General features: G+C 41.6%; 1 protein-coding gene across 1 annotated transcript in view; it reads left to right on the top strand.

Annotated features, from left to right (window-relative positions):
• PTPRN2 (protein tyrosine phosphatase receptor type N2) overlaps positions 1–15298 on the top strand; it is a 608845-nt gene that overhangs the window by 213770 nt on the left and 379777 nt on the right. The window contains exon 11 of the mRNA XM_083704687.1: positions 6931–7010. Coding sequence (XP_083560813.1) covers positions 6931–7010 — 80 coding nt within the window. The remainder of the gene's footprint in view (positions 1–6930; positions 7011–15298) is intronic.

Here is a 15298-nt window from a genome sequence, read left to right as displayed (position 1 = left end):
AGGGTAGTGATAAAGCGGGATATCAAATTCAAACTCTTCTTCATCTATAATGCTAGAATCTAGTAGTGTCCTAGCTGCAAGCAGCCCTGGAGAACATGTTTCTGCAGGATTTCCTGCACCTAGAATGGGCTACCATGGCACTATGAGCACTGGAAAGATTGGGGGGGGGGACGAATGAGGGAAGGGGTGAGGAACAGAGGAAGAACTTGCTGCCACCCCTGACCTGTCATCGTGTTAATTTGGAAGAAGGGAATGGGGTAATGAAGGGAAGGAACATTGTGTGTTGGTGACCTGGATACAAGCCAATTAAAGTGCAAGTCCAAATTAGGGTCTGTCTGGGTACTCATCCCGTTTTCTGAATTTGGTAAAATAAATTATTGTGATAGCCACAACCTCATCTAAATTATCTAGTTTTGACTCCTTTGTTATCTGCTAAATGTGTGCTCCTAGACACCCACCATATTCTAAACTACCGTCTGCTCTTGAGATTCATTTTAAGCTAAAAATATAAGGTTATCCTTCAGTCAGTCATTGCATCCTTATTTCCCTTTCCTGTGTGCTCTGTTCTGTATACAGGATCTCCCTTCCACAAACCTTCCTCTCCTGCTGCCTCTCAGCTGTGCTTGTTTGGGGACTGTGAGCCAGCAGCCCCCTTCTGCCATGCAGAAAGCATCAAGCGGATCATGCCCAATGTTGGCACAGATGTATTGGTGCTGCCGAAATGTGGCCAGTGGATAGCTCTCAAAATAAAAATGCAACATCACACTCATTCAACAGCATCACACCCAAAAGCCAAAACACATCATAGACCAAATTATTTTGGTGTGTTTTCCTAAATCTATACCACTTAAATTGTTCAAGCTCCATTGCTTAGTGTTCCAGAAATAAATAATTATCGAAGTGCATTGTTTTGTCCCGTGTTTCTTAGGGACTTAATCCTCAGGACCGACAGGAGACTGGCTTCAGCCAGAAGTACATTGATTTGATCACTGTACCTCAGTGCTTTAGCACATTGTGAATAGAGTGACCAGCTGCAAAGGAGGACAAGACGCCAGTATCTAACAGTTATGTAGAACAAGGGTATGTTTCAGGGAAGAGGAAATGCTTTCTATACAACTCTGAAAGGCACAGGAATACTCTCCTCCTTTACATATAGCTTTGAACTTCTTAGGCATGCTTTCAGAGCCACAAAACTGTTTCCTTCTGCCATCAGTTCCATGCTTTGTTGCTGACTATGCCACCAGCAGCGCTTGCTTCTCAAATACTTTTCCACTAGGGGGTATGGCAGACTGTAACTTCACTTCCCTGTGATCTTCCTTTTATGTTTCCCTAATAAGTACTGTACCTACGAGGGAAAGAAGTGTGGTCATATGAAGTTCAGTCCACAATCTATAAGAATTTAAATGGCCTCATTTATAAAAATAATTGTAGCCCGCAACTGAAAGTGATGCAGGAACTGCTGTATTGATAATGTTGCACTTCTCTCTTTCTGGCTTTCAATTTTGTTCATTCATTGATGTGAAATCATATGCTTGGAATTAGAGCAATAATAATAATTCTGAAGATAAAAAATTGTGCATCGTGTGTGGGAAGGGTAAAAAACGGGGAGAGGAACATAATATCATTAACATGGAATCAAGTCATCCTTGACAAATTGACTGGAACCCACCATAAATGATGATAACCGTCTGCGACGTTGTTCAGAGGCTGATGGTTTTTGTTTAAATCCAATACACAGCTGATATGAAAGTAGCACTACTGAATTTAAAAAAACAAAACAAACCAGCAGAAATTCCACCAACTTAGGGGGTAATTAGTCTGTATAATTCAAGTAATTTGTTTGATCAAGCAAACACTGTTTTGAATAGGATTAGGGTTGCTGTCTTACTATCCTCAATCTGCGCAATCACCTTTATATACAATTGCGTTGTTAAATGGATGTAAATCCAGGATAACCAAAATGCTTTATTGAAAATGTGCATGAATGCAACTGACGCTGTGATCTAATTCTCAATTCTATGATTAAGATGCTTTTCTAGTCACTGAAGATACACAGCAATGCCATGCTTCTCAGGCGTTTTGATTCATTTGACCAGCTGGGCTCTGGTGTTTTTATGTTTATGACCTCTTTTTCATCTTGCACAGTTTGTTGAATTTGTGTGTGATGTAATCTGCCCCAAAGGAGGCAATGTTCTTTACTCACCAGCCAGATCATGGGTGATATGTGAGAACAGTTTGTTTGCAATGAAATGCATCAGGTCATAAACACCATTACGCCCTTCAGTGGGAATTAGTATTTAAGAGTGGTGTCAAAACAATTGTGGTTAATATTAGCCAAGCTTCAAGGAGGTGTGGTGAACTGAGTGAAAGAGCAATATCTCATATGTCACTGATGCTGGCATCAAAATTTTCTCAGTAAGTCTTGGGAGGGGGAAGGTTCTTTTGCATCTTTATTTACTGTTTTTTTCTTTTTCCCTTGCTGGCTACACCTTCTTATATGCGTCAGTAAAATGCTGCTAATCCTACAAATAGCATAAAGTAAAGCAGAGACATCACCTTGCCAACAAAGGTCCTTATAGTTAAAGCTATGGTTTTCCCAGTAGTGATGTATGGAAGTGAGAGCTGGACCATAAAGAAGGCTGATCGCCGAAGAATTGATGCTTTTGAATTATGGTGCTGGAGGAGACTCTTGAGAGTCCCATGGACTGCAAGAAGATCAAACCTCTCCAATCTTAAGGAAATCAGCCCTGAGTGCTCACTGGAAGGACAGATCCTGAAGCTGAGGCTCCAGTACTTTGGCCACCTCTTGAGAAGAGAAGACTCCCTGGAAAAGACCCTGATGTTGGGAAAGATGGAGGGCACAAGGAGAAGGGGATGACAGAGGACGAGATAGTTGGACAGTGTTCTTGAAGCTACCAGCATGAGTTTGACCAAACTGCGGGAGGCAGTGGAAGACAGGAGTGCCTGGCGTGCTCTGGTCCATGGGGTCATGAAGAGTCGGACATGACTAAATGACTAAACAACAACAGCAACAAAATAGTGTGCTGATCTTGACTATGGGAAATGTAGGCTGAAAACCTCACTCTGCTATTGAGTTCCCCAAATCGACATATCACTGTATTTGCTTGACTTTACTCAGAGGTTGGTTGTGAGGCTCAAATTGCCATTCTGACCTCCTTGGCTGAAATGTGGGATGTAAGCGTAACAAATAAATCTTGCCGCTTGGCATGTATTTACCAATACCACCAACAGTAGGCAAGGCACTGTACAGAATAACAAATTGGCAGAATCCTTCCCAAAGTCAATGCGATCAATATTCGTTGTTATTATTTATTACTTTTTATTTTGTGGTATTATATTTCTCTTGCACATAATGAAAAGTCCAATTTTCCCTAGCGCACACACATTCTTATTGAAATGTTTATTCAATAAGAGTTTGAGGCTCTATTAGCTGCTTTAAAATTTAAAAAATCAGGAAAAATTGTTTTTATGAGCTGCTACTTTTCTACTCAGTCAGTTTCCAACATATCCAATACAGAATAAAAGTATGGACAGGTTATGATAATGAAAACTGATGTGCAAAATTCATGTGAAGGAGGTCTGCGTATAATGGGACAGATAAAGATTTCACTGCTGATATGGTCTCTATTGAAAAAAACTTTGCGTTTATACAAATACATTCTTACATAAGAATGTAAGAACACTCTTGCTAGATCTGACCAAATATCTACCTTTTACGCCATTTTGTTTCCAGGAGTCCTTTCTCCACCTCATTCTAGGAAGATATATTTAATGACTCCAAATGAACATATTTTTTTCAGGAAGCGAAGTTTGCTTCTTCTCTCCCTTTTTATGTATGTTAATGGTAGTAGAGTCCAGGATAGCACTGCAAATGAATGACCTATCAAACTGGCGTATATTTCTATTTCTTCCATACCTTTACTAGTTATAGTGGCACCCAAGTTATAAGTGTTGATAACATGGTATGAGAAGAAATGGACCAAAAATATTTCCTTCTCCGCCACAAACGTTTAACAGTTTCACATGGACACACAATGTTAGCTACAATTCACACCTATCCTGTAGGTTTTTGTTAAATTAAATACTGCATTTTACTACATTTCTCCCCAAACCAGCTTCAATCTGAATTGAGGAAAAGAATAACCTATGTGTGGTTTAAGCCAGTAATGTGTACATAGCCTCATGTTCTAAAGAAAGATGTGGAATTCCCAAATTACTACGTTGTTACCATGCTGCTAAATTTATCTGGATATAAAAAGATAAAGGTGATCCAGCAATTAAAAATATTGAACAAACCTTCTTCTGTGTTCCATCCTCTGGATAATAAAAAAGAAAAGGCAGCTTTTTCTAAAGTGTCAAAATGTTATTAATACCTTACTGTCCACATGGGACAATTACTACAGTAAGATTTCACCTACAACCTTCTTGCTTAAGGAGCTACGCCAACAAGTTTCACAATTTAAATTCCCCTTTTCCAGATAAGGAATTGTCTGTTTATACAAGTAACAATCTTTTTATAGAATTCTAACGTACAATTCTCAAGAATTGGATGGATTTTGAAACTGTTGAGTCAAGGCACAAAGATTCCCCAAATACATTATATTATAAAATACATTATATCTTTGACATGTGCTGGGCATAGCACTGAAGCTTTTTGCAAGTAGATGGTTCAAGGAATATTGTCATCTACTGTACTAATGTTAATGTACCTATGGATTCTCTTGTATACTGTCTTTAATATTCTCCCAGGTGTGCTCCCTGGAAAGGGTTGTGTCAGGGAACTGCCATCGGAGAGTCAGGTGGTGGAAGGGCTCAAGGAGGCTAAGAGACCCTCAGATGCTGAGGAAGGAACCAGCAGGGGGAGAGGGAGAGTTCCTGCAGAAACTCAGGCGGAGGGATGGCTCCAAGATGCTTCCAGTGAGAACAGCGGGGAGGGCTCAGGACCTCCGCTGGGGACGCCCACTCCGCTCAGGAAACTGTCACACAGAGAATCCAGACGTAGAGTTTCCGTTAAGGAACTCTTATGTTGGCGTAAATTCCGGAAGCGTCCACTGACGGATTCTGCCAGCGATTGAGGGAGTCATGCTTTGAGGGCTCCCGTAAAGGCAGAGCTTTGAGACCTATGCAAAGCTCTGAGGGATTCAGCTTTTACGCACAAGCAGCTCATTAGCCCATCACAGGTTGCTAAATTAGTTTATGTTTGTCACCCGAAATTTTAGGAGATACCTTCAAAACTAGAATAACTGGGGACATTATGGGATACACTTTTATTACGGTAGTTATACCCGGGGTCAGCAACCTTTTTCAGCAGGGGGCCAGTCCATTGTCCCTCAGACAATATGGTGGGCCAGACTATATTTTTTGGGGGGAAATGAATGAATTCCTATGCCCCACAAATAACCCAGAGATGCATTTTAAATAAAAGCACACATTCTACTCATGTAAAAACACCAGGCAGGCTCCACAAATAACCCAGAGATGCATTTTAAATAAAAGCACACATTCTACTCATGTAAAAACACGCTGATTCCCGGACCGTCTGCGGACCAGATTTAGAAGGCTATTGAGCCGCATCCGGCCCATGGGCCTTAGGTTGCCTACCACAGAGTTAAACTGATGGCTTCACATGAATTTGGTGCCCACTAATTGTTTTCATAAATAACTTCTTGTCATTGGATTATAAACAATTCAAATGTTTAATGTAGAAACTTGTCCTTTATATTGAGTGTATGTTTTAACTTACGGGGTGCTGACTTGATTTTAATATTTGCGGTGTCTTGCTGCTTACTAGAGCTATATCATTTCAATAGACAAGTACCTCTTGGTTCTTTTGTTTTCAGTTCTAGAGAATGATAAGAAGACACTGACTAGCTGTGCCTTCCTAACCACTATGTTGGTGCAAATGATGCAGAAAAAGTATTAGCTGTAGCTGAAATGTGTAAATGAGGCATAGACCTCTGGCTCGGAGTCATCATATGTTCCTAATGTGGTCTTTAGTGCCAAACCCTAGTTGAAAAATCAGCTGCTACTTAACATAATGCCAGGTGGTCTGGATATAAGGAAGCATGACCTAATTGTGGATTTTGACTCAGGCTTCAGTCCTGAAACTGCTTATTTGTGAATGATCCTGTAGCTTATTTTGCAGTAATTTAAGATGTTTTTCATTAATGCAATGAATTATATAAGAAGATGCACTCCTGTGTGTGCAGAATGCCCCCCCCCCATTCCAAACAATAACCTATGATTAGTGACCAGGTACTTATGGAATATTGAAAAGCCACAAAATGTTGATTGAGGGAAGGAAGGAAGGAAGGAAGGAGGCAGGGAGGGAGGGAGGGAGGGAGGGAAGGAAGGAAGGAACCATAGATACCAGGTATCTGAAGAAGTGTGCATGCACACGAAAGCTCATACCAATAACAAACTTAGTTGGTCTCTAAATGCTACTGGAAGCATTTTTTTTTATTTTGTTTCAACTACAGCAGACCAACACGGCTACCTACCTATAACTATGTCCTATACAGGGATATTACAGAAGGGAAGAAAGTGACAATCACAACCTTTTTAAAAAATAAAAAATCCAGACCTTGCCCACCTAAGTAGCAATAAATCTTCAGGTTTGGGAATGATGAATGGATATTGATAATTATTGGAATAATAAAGGCAATACATTGGTACCCATTCATTACTCTTGGTACTTGTTGGTTCAACTTTCATTTTACTTTTTTACAAAACGTTTGGTTGAGTTTTTCATTCATAACTAAATCAACATGCACCTTACTTTGATATTGAGATTATAAACATCTAGCTGAGCCTAATAAAACACACTGGAGATGATAAATTATCCTTGAATATATATTGCATGTTATGTTCCTTAGTTACAAACCTCTTGTTTCACATCCTGTTTTGTAGCATGCTGGGGCCAGCTGTGACCTTCAAAGTGCACTCAAATGTCTTCAATATCACCACAGCCGATGTTGCCAAAGCAGCAGGTAAGAATCCTTATTGTCAAATGCACCCTTTTCTCCACCCACCATTGAATTTAGAAAGACAGTCTCAGACAACAAGAAGGGTCCTTATCACTAGAAGATTGACATTTAATGAAACAGACATTTGAAGGGGTGGTAGCCTAAATGGAAAACTTAAGTGTAGCATCTCCAACTCAATTAAAACTGCCTGACACTTCCTTATTTGTAAAAGAACTGAACTGAGCAGAGAATGAGGCCTGGATTTTTATAATGAAAGAGAGCCCACAGTGTTGTGTTTGAAAGAGAGAAAACGTACAGTTCTTAAATGAATATTTGACATCAGCGAGTTCCAGCCTAGTGTAGCTGTACAGCACAAAAGAAGTATGACTACAATTAAGCCTTTATTTCTGGACTTCGGAATTGGCTATAAACGTGTTTGTGCTGTCAAGTTAATTTGACAATTCCCATGACCCAGAGATGGTAAGCATTGCAGATCAACAGCGAACGTCCTCCTCCAAAAGAGCCATGGCAGTGCAGTGCGGATTTGATTATAGTCATTTTGGAGTCTAGCCTTGATTGTAAATTGTTTTGCTGACCCGAAATCGTGCCTAGAATTCCACTCGGAGGCCCAAGGTTTGTTGCTGCCCTAGGTGAATTAAAAGTTTGCTGCTTCCTCACCTCCTCCCTGTACCTTGTCCTGTGCTGACCAGCTTAACAATATCACATTAAAAGATTAAGAGCTGGCCTGGGTATTATTTTCTCGTCTCCCCGTTTAATGTTCCTTCCCCTCAGTGCTGAGACAGGCACCCCCAAGTGGTTACCTGGTTTACTTTGGTGTCTGGGCAAGCTCTGTGCTGTAACTTTGCCCGGGGTAACTCAAGTGTGCTTTTAATGAGTAAGAACAAACAATCAAACTGGTTTGAAATTGTCGCTTATATAATCTCATGGGAGCTTCCGATGGCAAAAATACTACGCCATGAAAAGTACCATGGATTGAATGTATGTACAGTAGATTGAATATCTTGGCTCTCAACTGTTCCACAAGTAACCTAGGAGGTAATATAGTGTGGTATTAAGTTAACCTGTAGATTTGTGCATTTGTAAGCATAGTCTATTGGCACACAGTGGGAGGCAATCCTAGCAGGGTGTGAAGGGCAAAGGCAGTGGCAAGTAGTAGTTCCACTTGCCCTATCTTTTGTGATGAGCAGCAGTGTCACTGTTGCTGGGATGATATCGCCAACACTCTGACCCCCAGCTGCCAGTGCAGTCAAGGTCTGTGATAGTACTCAAGTGCATTAGACAGCTGTGCATGTACCCTTTATCAACCTCCACTGTATGTGTGTCTGTCTCCTAATAAAAACTCCATGTACCCTTACCAACTTACAGAACCATGTTGCTTAGGAATATGAAGCACAACACAGTGAAAACGCAATGGATGCTGTCCATTTCTGTTAATTTCAGTTGCAGAGTTTAAGCATGCACTTAACTTCCTACAGAAATTAATTGAGTGGGCTTAACTCTGCCTTCACCAGTGTGGTTGGGCAGATACTTGGAGCTGCCTTGTTGACAGTAATGTCACCACAGGCTACCTGGGTGAGGCTGAGAAGGGGCAGGGTGGCAGCAAGGTTTGTGATGTGTGTGTGACCCATGGAAGCAATGGATTGGCTCTGCCAGTGTATCCATGCAACCCTAAGCAGACCTTGGGGGTCTCAAATTTCAGTGGTGCCCTGTGCGATGCTAGAATTTGGCACCTCCTGCGTCTCGGCTTCCATTCCACATTGTAGTTCCGGTGCCCTTGTGGCACCCCAAGGCTCTGCAACCAGTGTGACTGGTCACACTCTCCTATATCCGCTTCTGCCTAAAGTCAGCGCCACCCTACCCCAACCCCTTCCAGGTTAGCTGTAGCAAAGCCAGTGCCAAGAGCGTGGTCCTACCACACTCGCCACTATTTGTTGACTGGATTGTGGTCCTGGTGTGTTTTTTTTTTAATAAATGCACTGGATATCACCAATTAAAGTCCTTTAAAATTGTCCTCTTTGAGGTATTCTGTATACATGCCATTGACTGAGGTGCAGTTACTTCATTTGAATCCAGGGCCTGTACTTCTTTTGTGCCCTGTGAAGACAAATGCTTGTTTAGTTTTAGTACATTGGTTTGTCTTAGGCAGTGGAATTGCTTCTAGGAATTCAATATCCATTCTAGGGTCGACAATGCTTAAGGGAAGAATAATTTACTTGTTGTTTACAAAACCCCAGTTCACAAAACCTGTAGGTTTTTAAAATATAACTTTTATATGCATCTCGGTAATTTACACTCCGCCTAAAGGACAAGCTTTGTAATCCTGTCGCGTCTCTTTGGAGTTGATTGCACGGAGTAGTAAAGGAGGAGTAGAGGACGAAAGGGCAGCATTTAAGGGTATCAAGAAATAGTTCATATTGCCAACATATCAAATTTCGTTTCTTTGGATATGAAAGTCATATTGTTATATACTGAGCTTGGATCCTAGAACAATACACAGGCAGGATCCTAGAAGGCAGCAACCTGATTGGTCTGCAGGAACAGCCCAATCAAGCTCCAGGAGGAAGTGAATGAGCAACCTGATTGGCCAGCAGGAAAAGTCCAATCAGGCTCCAGGAGGGGAGTTGAATCAGCCAATCACACGGGACCCATTGTGTAAATAGTGTATATATAGCCAGAGGTTTTGGGGAAAAGCACTCACTCACTGTTTACTAGGAGCTGAAATAAAGAGCATGAAATCAACACTCAACTCCAAGTATATTTCACATATGCATTATAGCAGATGAGGTCATAAAAACAAAATAACCCACACATTCCATGGACATATATATTAATACTGAATGGCAACCAGCAAGGGGGAGGGGGAATATAGTCATATAGCACCCTTCCAACTTCACACCCTCACTGCCCCCTGATTACTTTGCTGGGATCTATAGTTCTGTGCCAGAATGTGACTATATAGACCAGAAGGGACTCTGGTAAAGAACAACAATTTCCAGCTGTCTCTGCCTTCTCTATGGTGTTGGGAACTGATGCTCCAAGATTTATTTTGGAGCAGGAGCGATGATGTCATCTGTCGAAACACCAGGGAAATTTACGGGTCCTCCTTGCTCTAGCCGGTGAATGAGACAAGAACGAGGCTTCCGTGTTTTGCTATTTGTGGGACACATTAACACAGAGGAAATCTGAGAATGAGGGGGGGAAACTGTGATACTTGCTCCCCCTGTTTTTGATGGGGTTCTTGTCTCATGCTAGCAACTTATATGGTAAAAACCTCTTTGGAAAATGGCTTGCATTTCTGATTTAATGGCTGCATTAAACATCTCTTCAGTGACTGTCACTTTATCTTAATCAATTGGGTATTATGCTAATATTTGGGTGTGGCTGTGTGTCAACGCAGCTCATTGTATTTTTGGACCTTGTGGTGTGGACCCGCAGAGCTCCTACAGTTCAACATTTGCCACACCACTGCTGTGCCTTTACCTCTCATGTCGTCCCTGTTTGGCAGAAGGAAGGTTCCTGCCTTGGGACTAGTTCCCCATAAAAATGCATAAACTCCATTTCCTCTCTCCCCTCCAGGTCTGTATTACAGACAATATTGTGGAGAGCTGTAAAAGTAATTTAAAAGCAAACCAAGCAAAGAAGAAATATTTAGTATGTCTTCTGATAATGTTCATGGCATTCCTTTCCCTGTCCCTTTGCTCCTTTTCAGAACTAGAAGGCATGCAACTTGGTAGTTATTGTCAAAGTTTCTCCCTATACGAGACAGTCCTGTAGGTCCCACAGATATATTGTAAGTGTAATTATAATTTAAGTAATTGCTCCGCATATAGAAGTTGCTTTTGGGAATCCTATCCTTAAATAGTCTAACTGTCTGCAAATTATCTTTAACAGAAGCTTGTCACCTAGGGATATAAGCTGTTCATAGAAGTTTTCAAGGAAACAAAAAAGCCCATTAAGATTACCTTGGCATAGTCAATAATTAAAGTGATAATGCATGAAAATGATAAAAACTCAAAGCCTCTACCATTTCCCCCCCCCCCTCATTCTCTCTCTTTTCTCTCTCTCCCATCCAGAATTAAAATATTCCCTCTATATGGCCTGGAAATGCTCTGTTTTGTTTTTATGACAGAACTTGCCCATTGTGTAATACAATAGGTTTCCAAGCATCCAGCTTGATGCAGTGTAGCTTTTTTTTAGGCATAATGACTAAGTACATTGTTTTGTGCTTGCCTTTCCCAAGTTGTAATAAGTTCAGGGTAGTCTTTATGGCAAATTGGGTTAAACCACAGAGCCTAGGACTTGCCGATCAGAAGGTTGGCGGTTCGAATCCCCGCGACAGGGTGAGCTCCCGTTGCTCAGTCCCTGCTCCTGCCAACCTAGCAGTTCGAAAGCACATCAAAGTGCAAGTAGATAAACAGGTACCACTCCAGCGGGAAGGTAAACGGTGTTTCCGTGCGCTGCTCTGGTTTGCCAGAAGCAGCTTAGTCATGCTGGCCACATGACCTGGAAGCTGTACGCCGGCTCCCTCGGCCAATAAAGCGAGATGAGCGTCGCAACCCCAGAGTCGGCCACAACTGGACCTAATGGTCAGGGGTCCCTTTACCTTTACCTTGTTTGGAGGGGGGGATTCTGGAAATAGCATGGTATCCTTATAATAATAAAAAAAATCATTTACAAATGTAGAGGTATAGCAGTCATTACTCAAAGAACGGGCACATGGGCAGGCAGAAAAGGTTCCAGAATTAGAACTAGATCACTGAGATACCCAAAACTCTTTTTCGTAATGGCTCAGTCGGTTAGAGCGTGATGCTGATAACGCCAAAGTTGCAGATTTGATCCCCGTATGGTACAGCTGCATATTCCTGCATTACAGGGGGTTGGACTAGATGATCCTCACAGTCCCTTCCAACTCTACAAGTCTATGATAAATCTTATTTATTTATGCAACTCTGCCAGACACTGGGCAAAACGAGTCCTTCAGTCAGCCTACACAATCAAATATTAATGCATCATTCAGCTGAAATTAATTGGAGTTACTTCCAGATAAATTTCCAACAGTTGGACGGTAAGTCTGATCTTGACTCTTGCTAAAATGAGCAGCACGGATAATATACATTTGAAATGAAACAGCGGACTTTCCACCACCTTTTATCTGCAAAAATGCCCTGCGGGCAGCTAAGCTCTGGCAGTTTACACCTGCTAGTTATTTGGAAGTTTGCCTGTTCATATGCACCTTTGAAGAATATGGCCACAACTTTTTGGATGAGTAACAAGAACATTATAAAGCTACAAATGATTGAAAAAATCGCTTTAAAGCATGCATAGGCAACATCTGCTAATTCTTTGTGCAATGGTGCCTAATTTGGCCTCGTTCCTTAAGTGGCATCGCAGTGCCATTTCCCCATGTTTAGTTTCACTAATAATCATTAGCTAAAGGACTTAGTGCAGTCACACTGCTACTAAAACAGTTGGCACAAGAGTGATGAAACTAAGTGAGGAACTGAAACCTTAATCCTCATTATAATAATATGATTGGACATGGTACCTGGGAGCTGCTTCCTGGAAAATGCGAGCGGCTGTAACTTGAGCTCTGGTCAGTGGTGGCCAACATATAAAGCGCAGGTCACATGTTAAGTTGCTTTGTTTCCTGCAGGTTCTTTTAGCAGCCCTGGGCATATTGGATTTATTTCCTCTCTTGCTAAGCTATTAATATTAAAGCCTGCTTTTATATAAATATGTCCAAAGTGGCTTAGAGCAGAACACAAAATACTATAAAGCAAATCCATACTATCGAAACACTTAACAGCTACATCTTGATTTTTCTGCTAAGTATCATTCCACCACATCTGCAAAACTGAAACTGGGTCCAAGATCGAGGAAAGGCATGCCGATATTAAAAGTGTTTTTCCTTATCATGGAAAGGATGGAAGAGATGAGCGGTGGTTGATCTCCTTACATTTAAAGAGATGCTTTCTGCTGGTACACAACAGCTGTGCAGGATTGTATCGCTCATATCAAAATCATAGAATTGTGGAGTTGGAAGGCAGAAGCCTCGTCTAGTCCAACCCCTTGCAATGCAGGATTTTTTTTGCCTGAGATGGGGCTCAAACCCACAACCTTGAGATTAAGAGTCTTGTGCTCTACCAACTAAAAATGGAACAGGGATTCTCCTCCCCATCTTCCCATGAAAGATTTCAAATGTGAAAACAAATTTTTATGGAACTTTGAAGATACGATGTTGAAATTTACTATAGATACAAGTGCATACTGTATATTGAAGTTGTTATTTAAACGCCTCAAGTTGTTTCAGTTTGGAGGTAACCGTTTCACAATGATCATACCTTGGAGAAATGCATTATACGTACCATGTATGCACTGTGCACAGATTAACGTACTTTTATCAAATAAATAGGGACGTGGGTGGCGCTGTGGGTAAAACCTCAGTGCCTAGGACTTGCTGATCGTATGGTCGGCGGTTCGAATCCCCACGGCGGGGTGAGCTCCCGTCGTTGGGTCCCAGCTCCTGCCCACCTAGCAGTTCGAAAGCACCCTTAAGTGCAAGTAGATAAATAGGTACCGCTTTATAGCGGGAAGGTAAATGGCGTTTCCGTGTGCTGCACTGGTGCTCGCTCACCAGCTGCAGCTTCATCACGCTGGCCACGTGACCCGGAAGTGTCTTCGGATGGCGCCGGCTCATGGCCTCTTGAGCGAGATGAGCGCGTAGCCCTAGAGTCGGACATGACTGGCCCGTACGGGCAGGGGTACCTTTACCTTTACCTATCAAATAAAATAAATGGAGGTTTATATTGTCTCCTTTGGGACTGTGCCAGTGTGAGCAACATGTATTGCATTGTTTGCTGAACAGCAGCCTGCACTGCTGTATCCTAAAGTGAGTTTTCAAAAAGCAGCTTGGGATAATATGGTTCTCATCAATTTGGGCTGCCAATTGTTCAGGTTGTTATGCAATCTAAACACAGACATTTTTGGCAAAGAACAGTCAAGCAAAGTATATTCCAAGGAGCTTCTTCAGTGTAACATGTTGTGTATGACCCCTCTGCTAACATCCTTTGAACTTTTCATGGACAGCAATGATATGTGTGCCTCTACACTTACATAGTCAGGATTGTCCATATTAATGCAAGCAAAGAATATGAGTAATTAATACCATGATTATGAGGGAGGCTTTGAGATGCAGATGAACCTAAAATGTTGGATGCATCCAGACGTTGCAAACAGTGAACAATGGGGTGCAGAATACTAGTGAAGCCTTATTTCATAAAGCCTAGCTATCTGGAATGTTTGCTCATTAGAATTCATTTTGCGCCCCTTGATTTCAGAGCAGCTATGCAAAACCGCTCCCATTGATGCAAATGTATAAATTAAATGTGTACCAGCAAGAATACTAATGTGTACTTAAGAAAGTCGTTTCATATCTCCAAGCTCCAGTTTAACAGTTTGCAAAAATGAGTCCTCATGAAACCAAACAAATATATTATTAGGCGGGGAGAGTAAATAAAGTAAATATGAAGAACATAAGAAGAGCCTGTTGCATTAGGCCGGTGGGCCGTCTAAGGCGGCATTTTGTTCTCACAGTGGCTAAACCATGGAAAGCCAGGACCTCAGCGCAGCAGCTGTCTCACTTGTGAGAATTCTTGATTGAAAGTTAGTAGAGGACAAATGTATATAAGGTATAATTACATGAATTGCTCCCAGCTCATTTCCTTACCTGATCTAACAGCCAGAAAAGTGGTGACAGCAATCACAGAGCTGGAAGACTCATCTAGTGGCTCTTTCTATCTACCTCCTTTAGTGATGGCAGGTTTGATTGGCAGGATATCATGCAGCTAATATTTAATATCCCATTAAAAACTGCGACAGACTGGCAACAAATTTTTCTACGCCAGACTTAAGAAGGTGCCTCTTGGCAAAGCTTTCTACTTGTTTTAGATCAGTAACAAGCAAAGGTGGGCAGAAGCACACCAGCATTACTCCTTCCTAAACATCTAGGTAATTACTTTTGACAAGTGTTTGCTGGAGAGAAGGTCATAACTGTCAGCATATAAGATCTATGCTAATCTGCTCAGCTGGAGAAGACTCAGGTAGCTAATGTTTTTGTAATTAGAAGTTGTGGGAGCCATTTTACAATGTTGCGGCTTTGCATTGAGAAAAATGGTGCCACTAACACGGTGCAATTTCATTTGCTAAAGTTTCCATGGCTGCTTCATTTGGAGGTGGGGCAGAGGCGGGTGTTAGCTTGCATGCTCCATGTTTACGAAATAATTGGTAAATGA

The sequence above is a fragment of the Podarcis gaigeae genome, assembly GCF_964106915.1.
Source record: "Podarcis gaigeae genome assembly, chromosome: 12".
Lineage (NCBI taxonomy): Eukaryota > Metazoa > Chordata > Lepidosauria > Squamata > Lacertidae > Podarcis > Podarcis gaigeae.
Note: the sequence above shows the minus strand (reverse complement) of the source record. Positions and strands in the feature narration are given on the sequence as shown.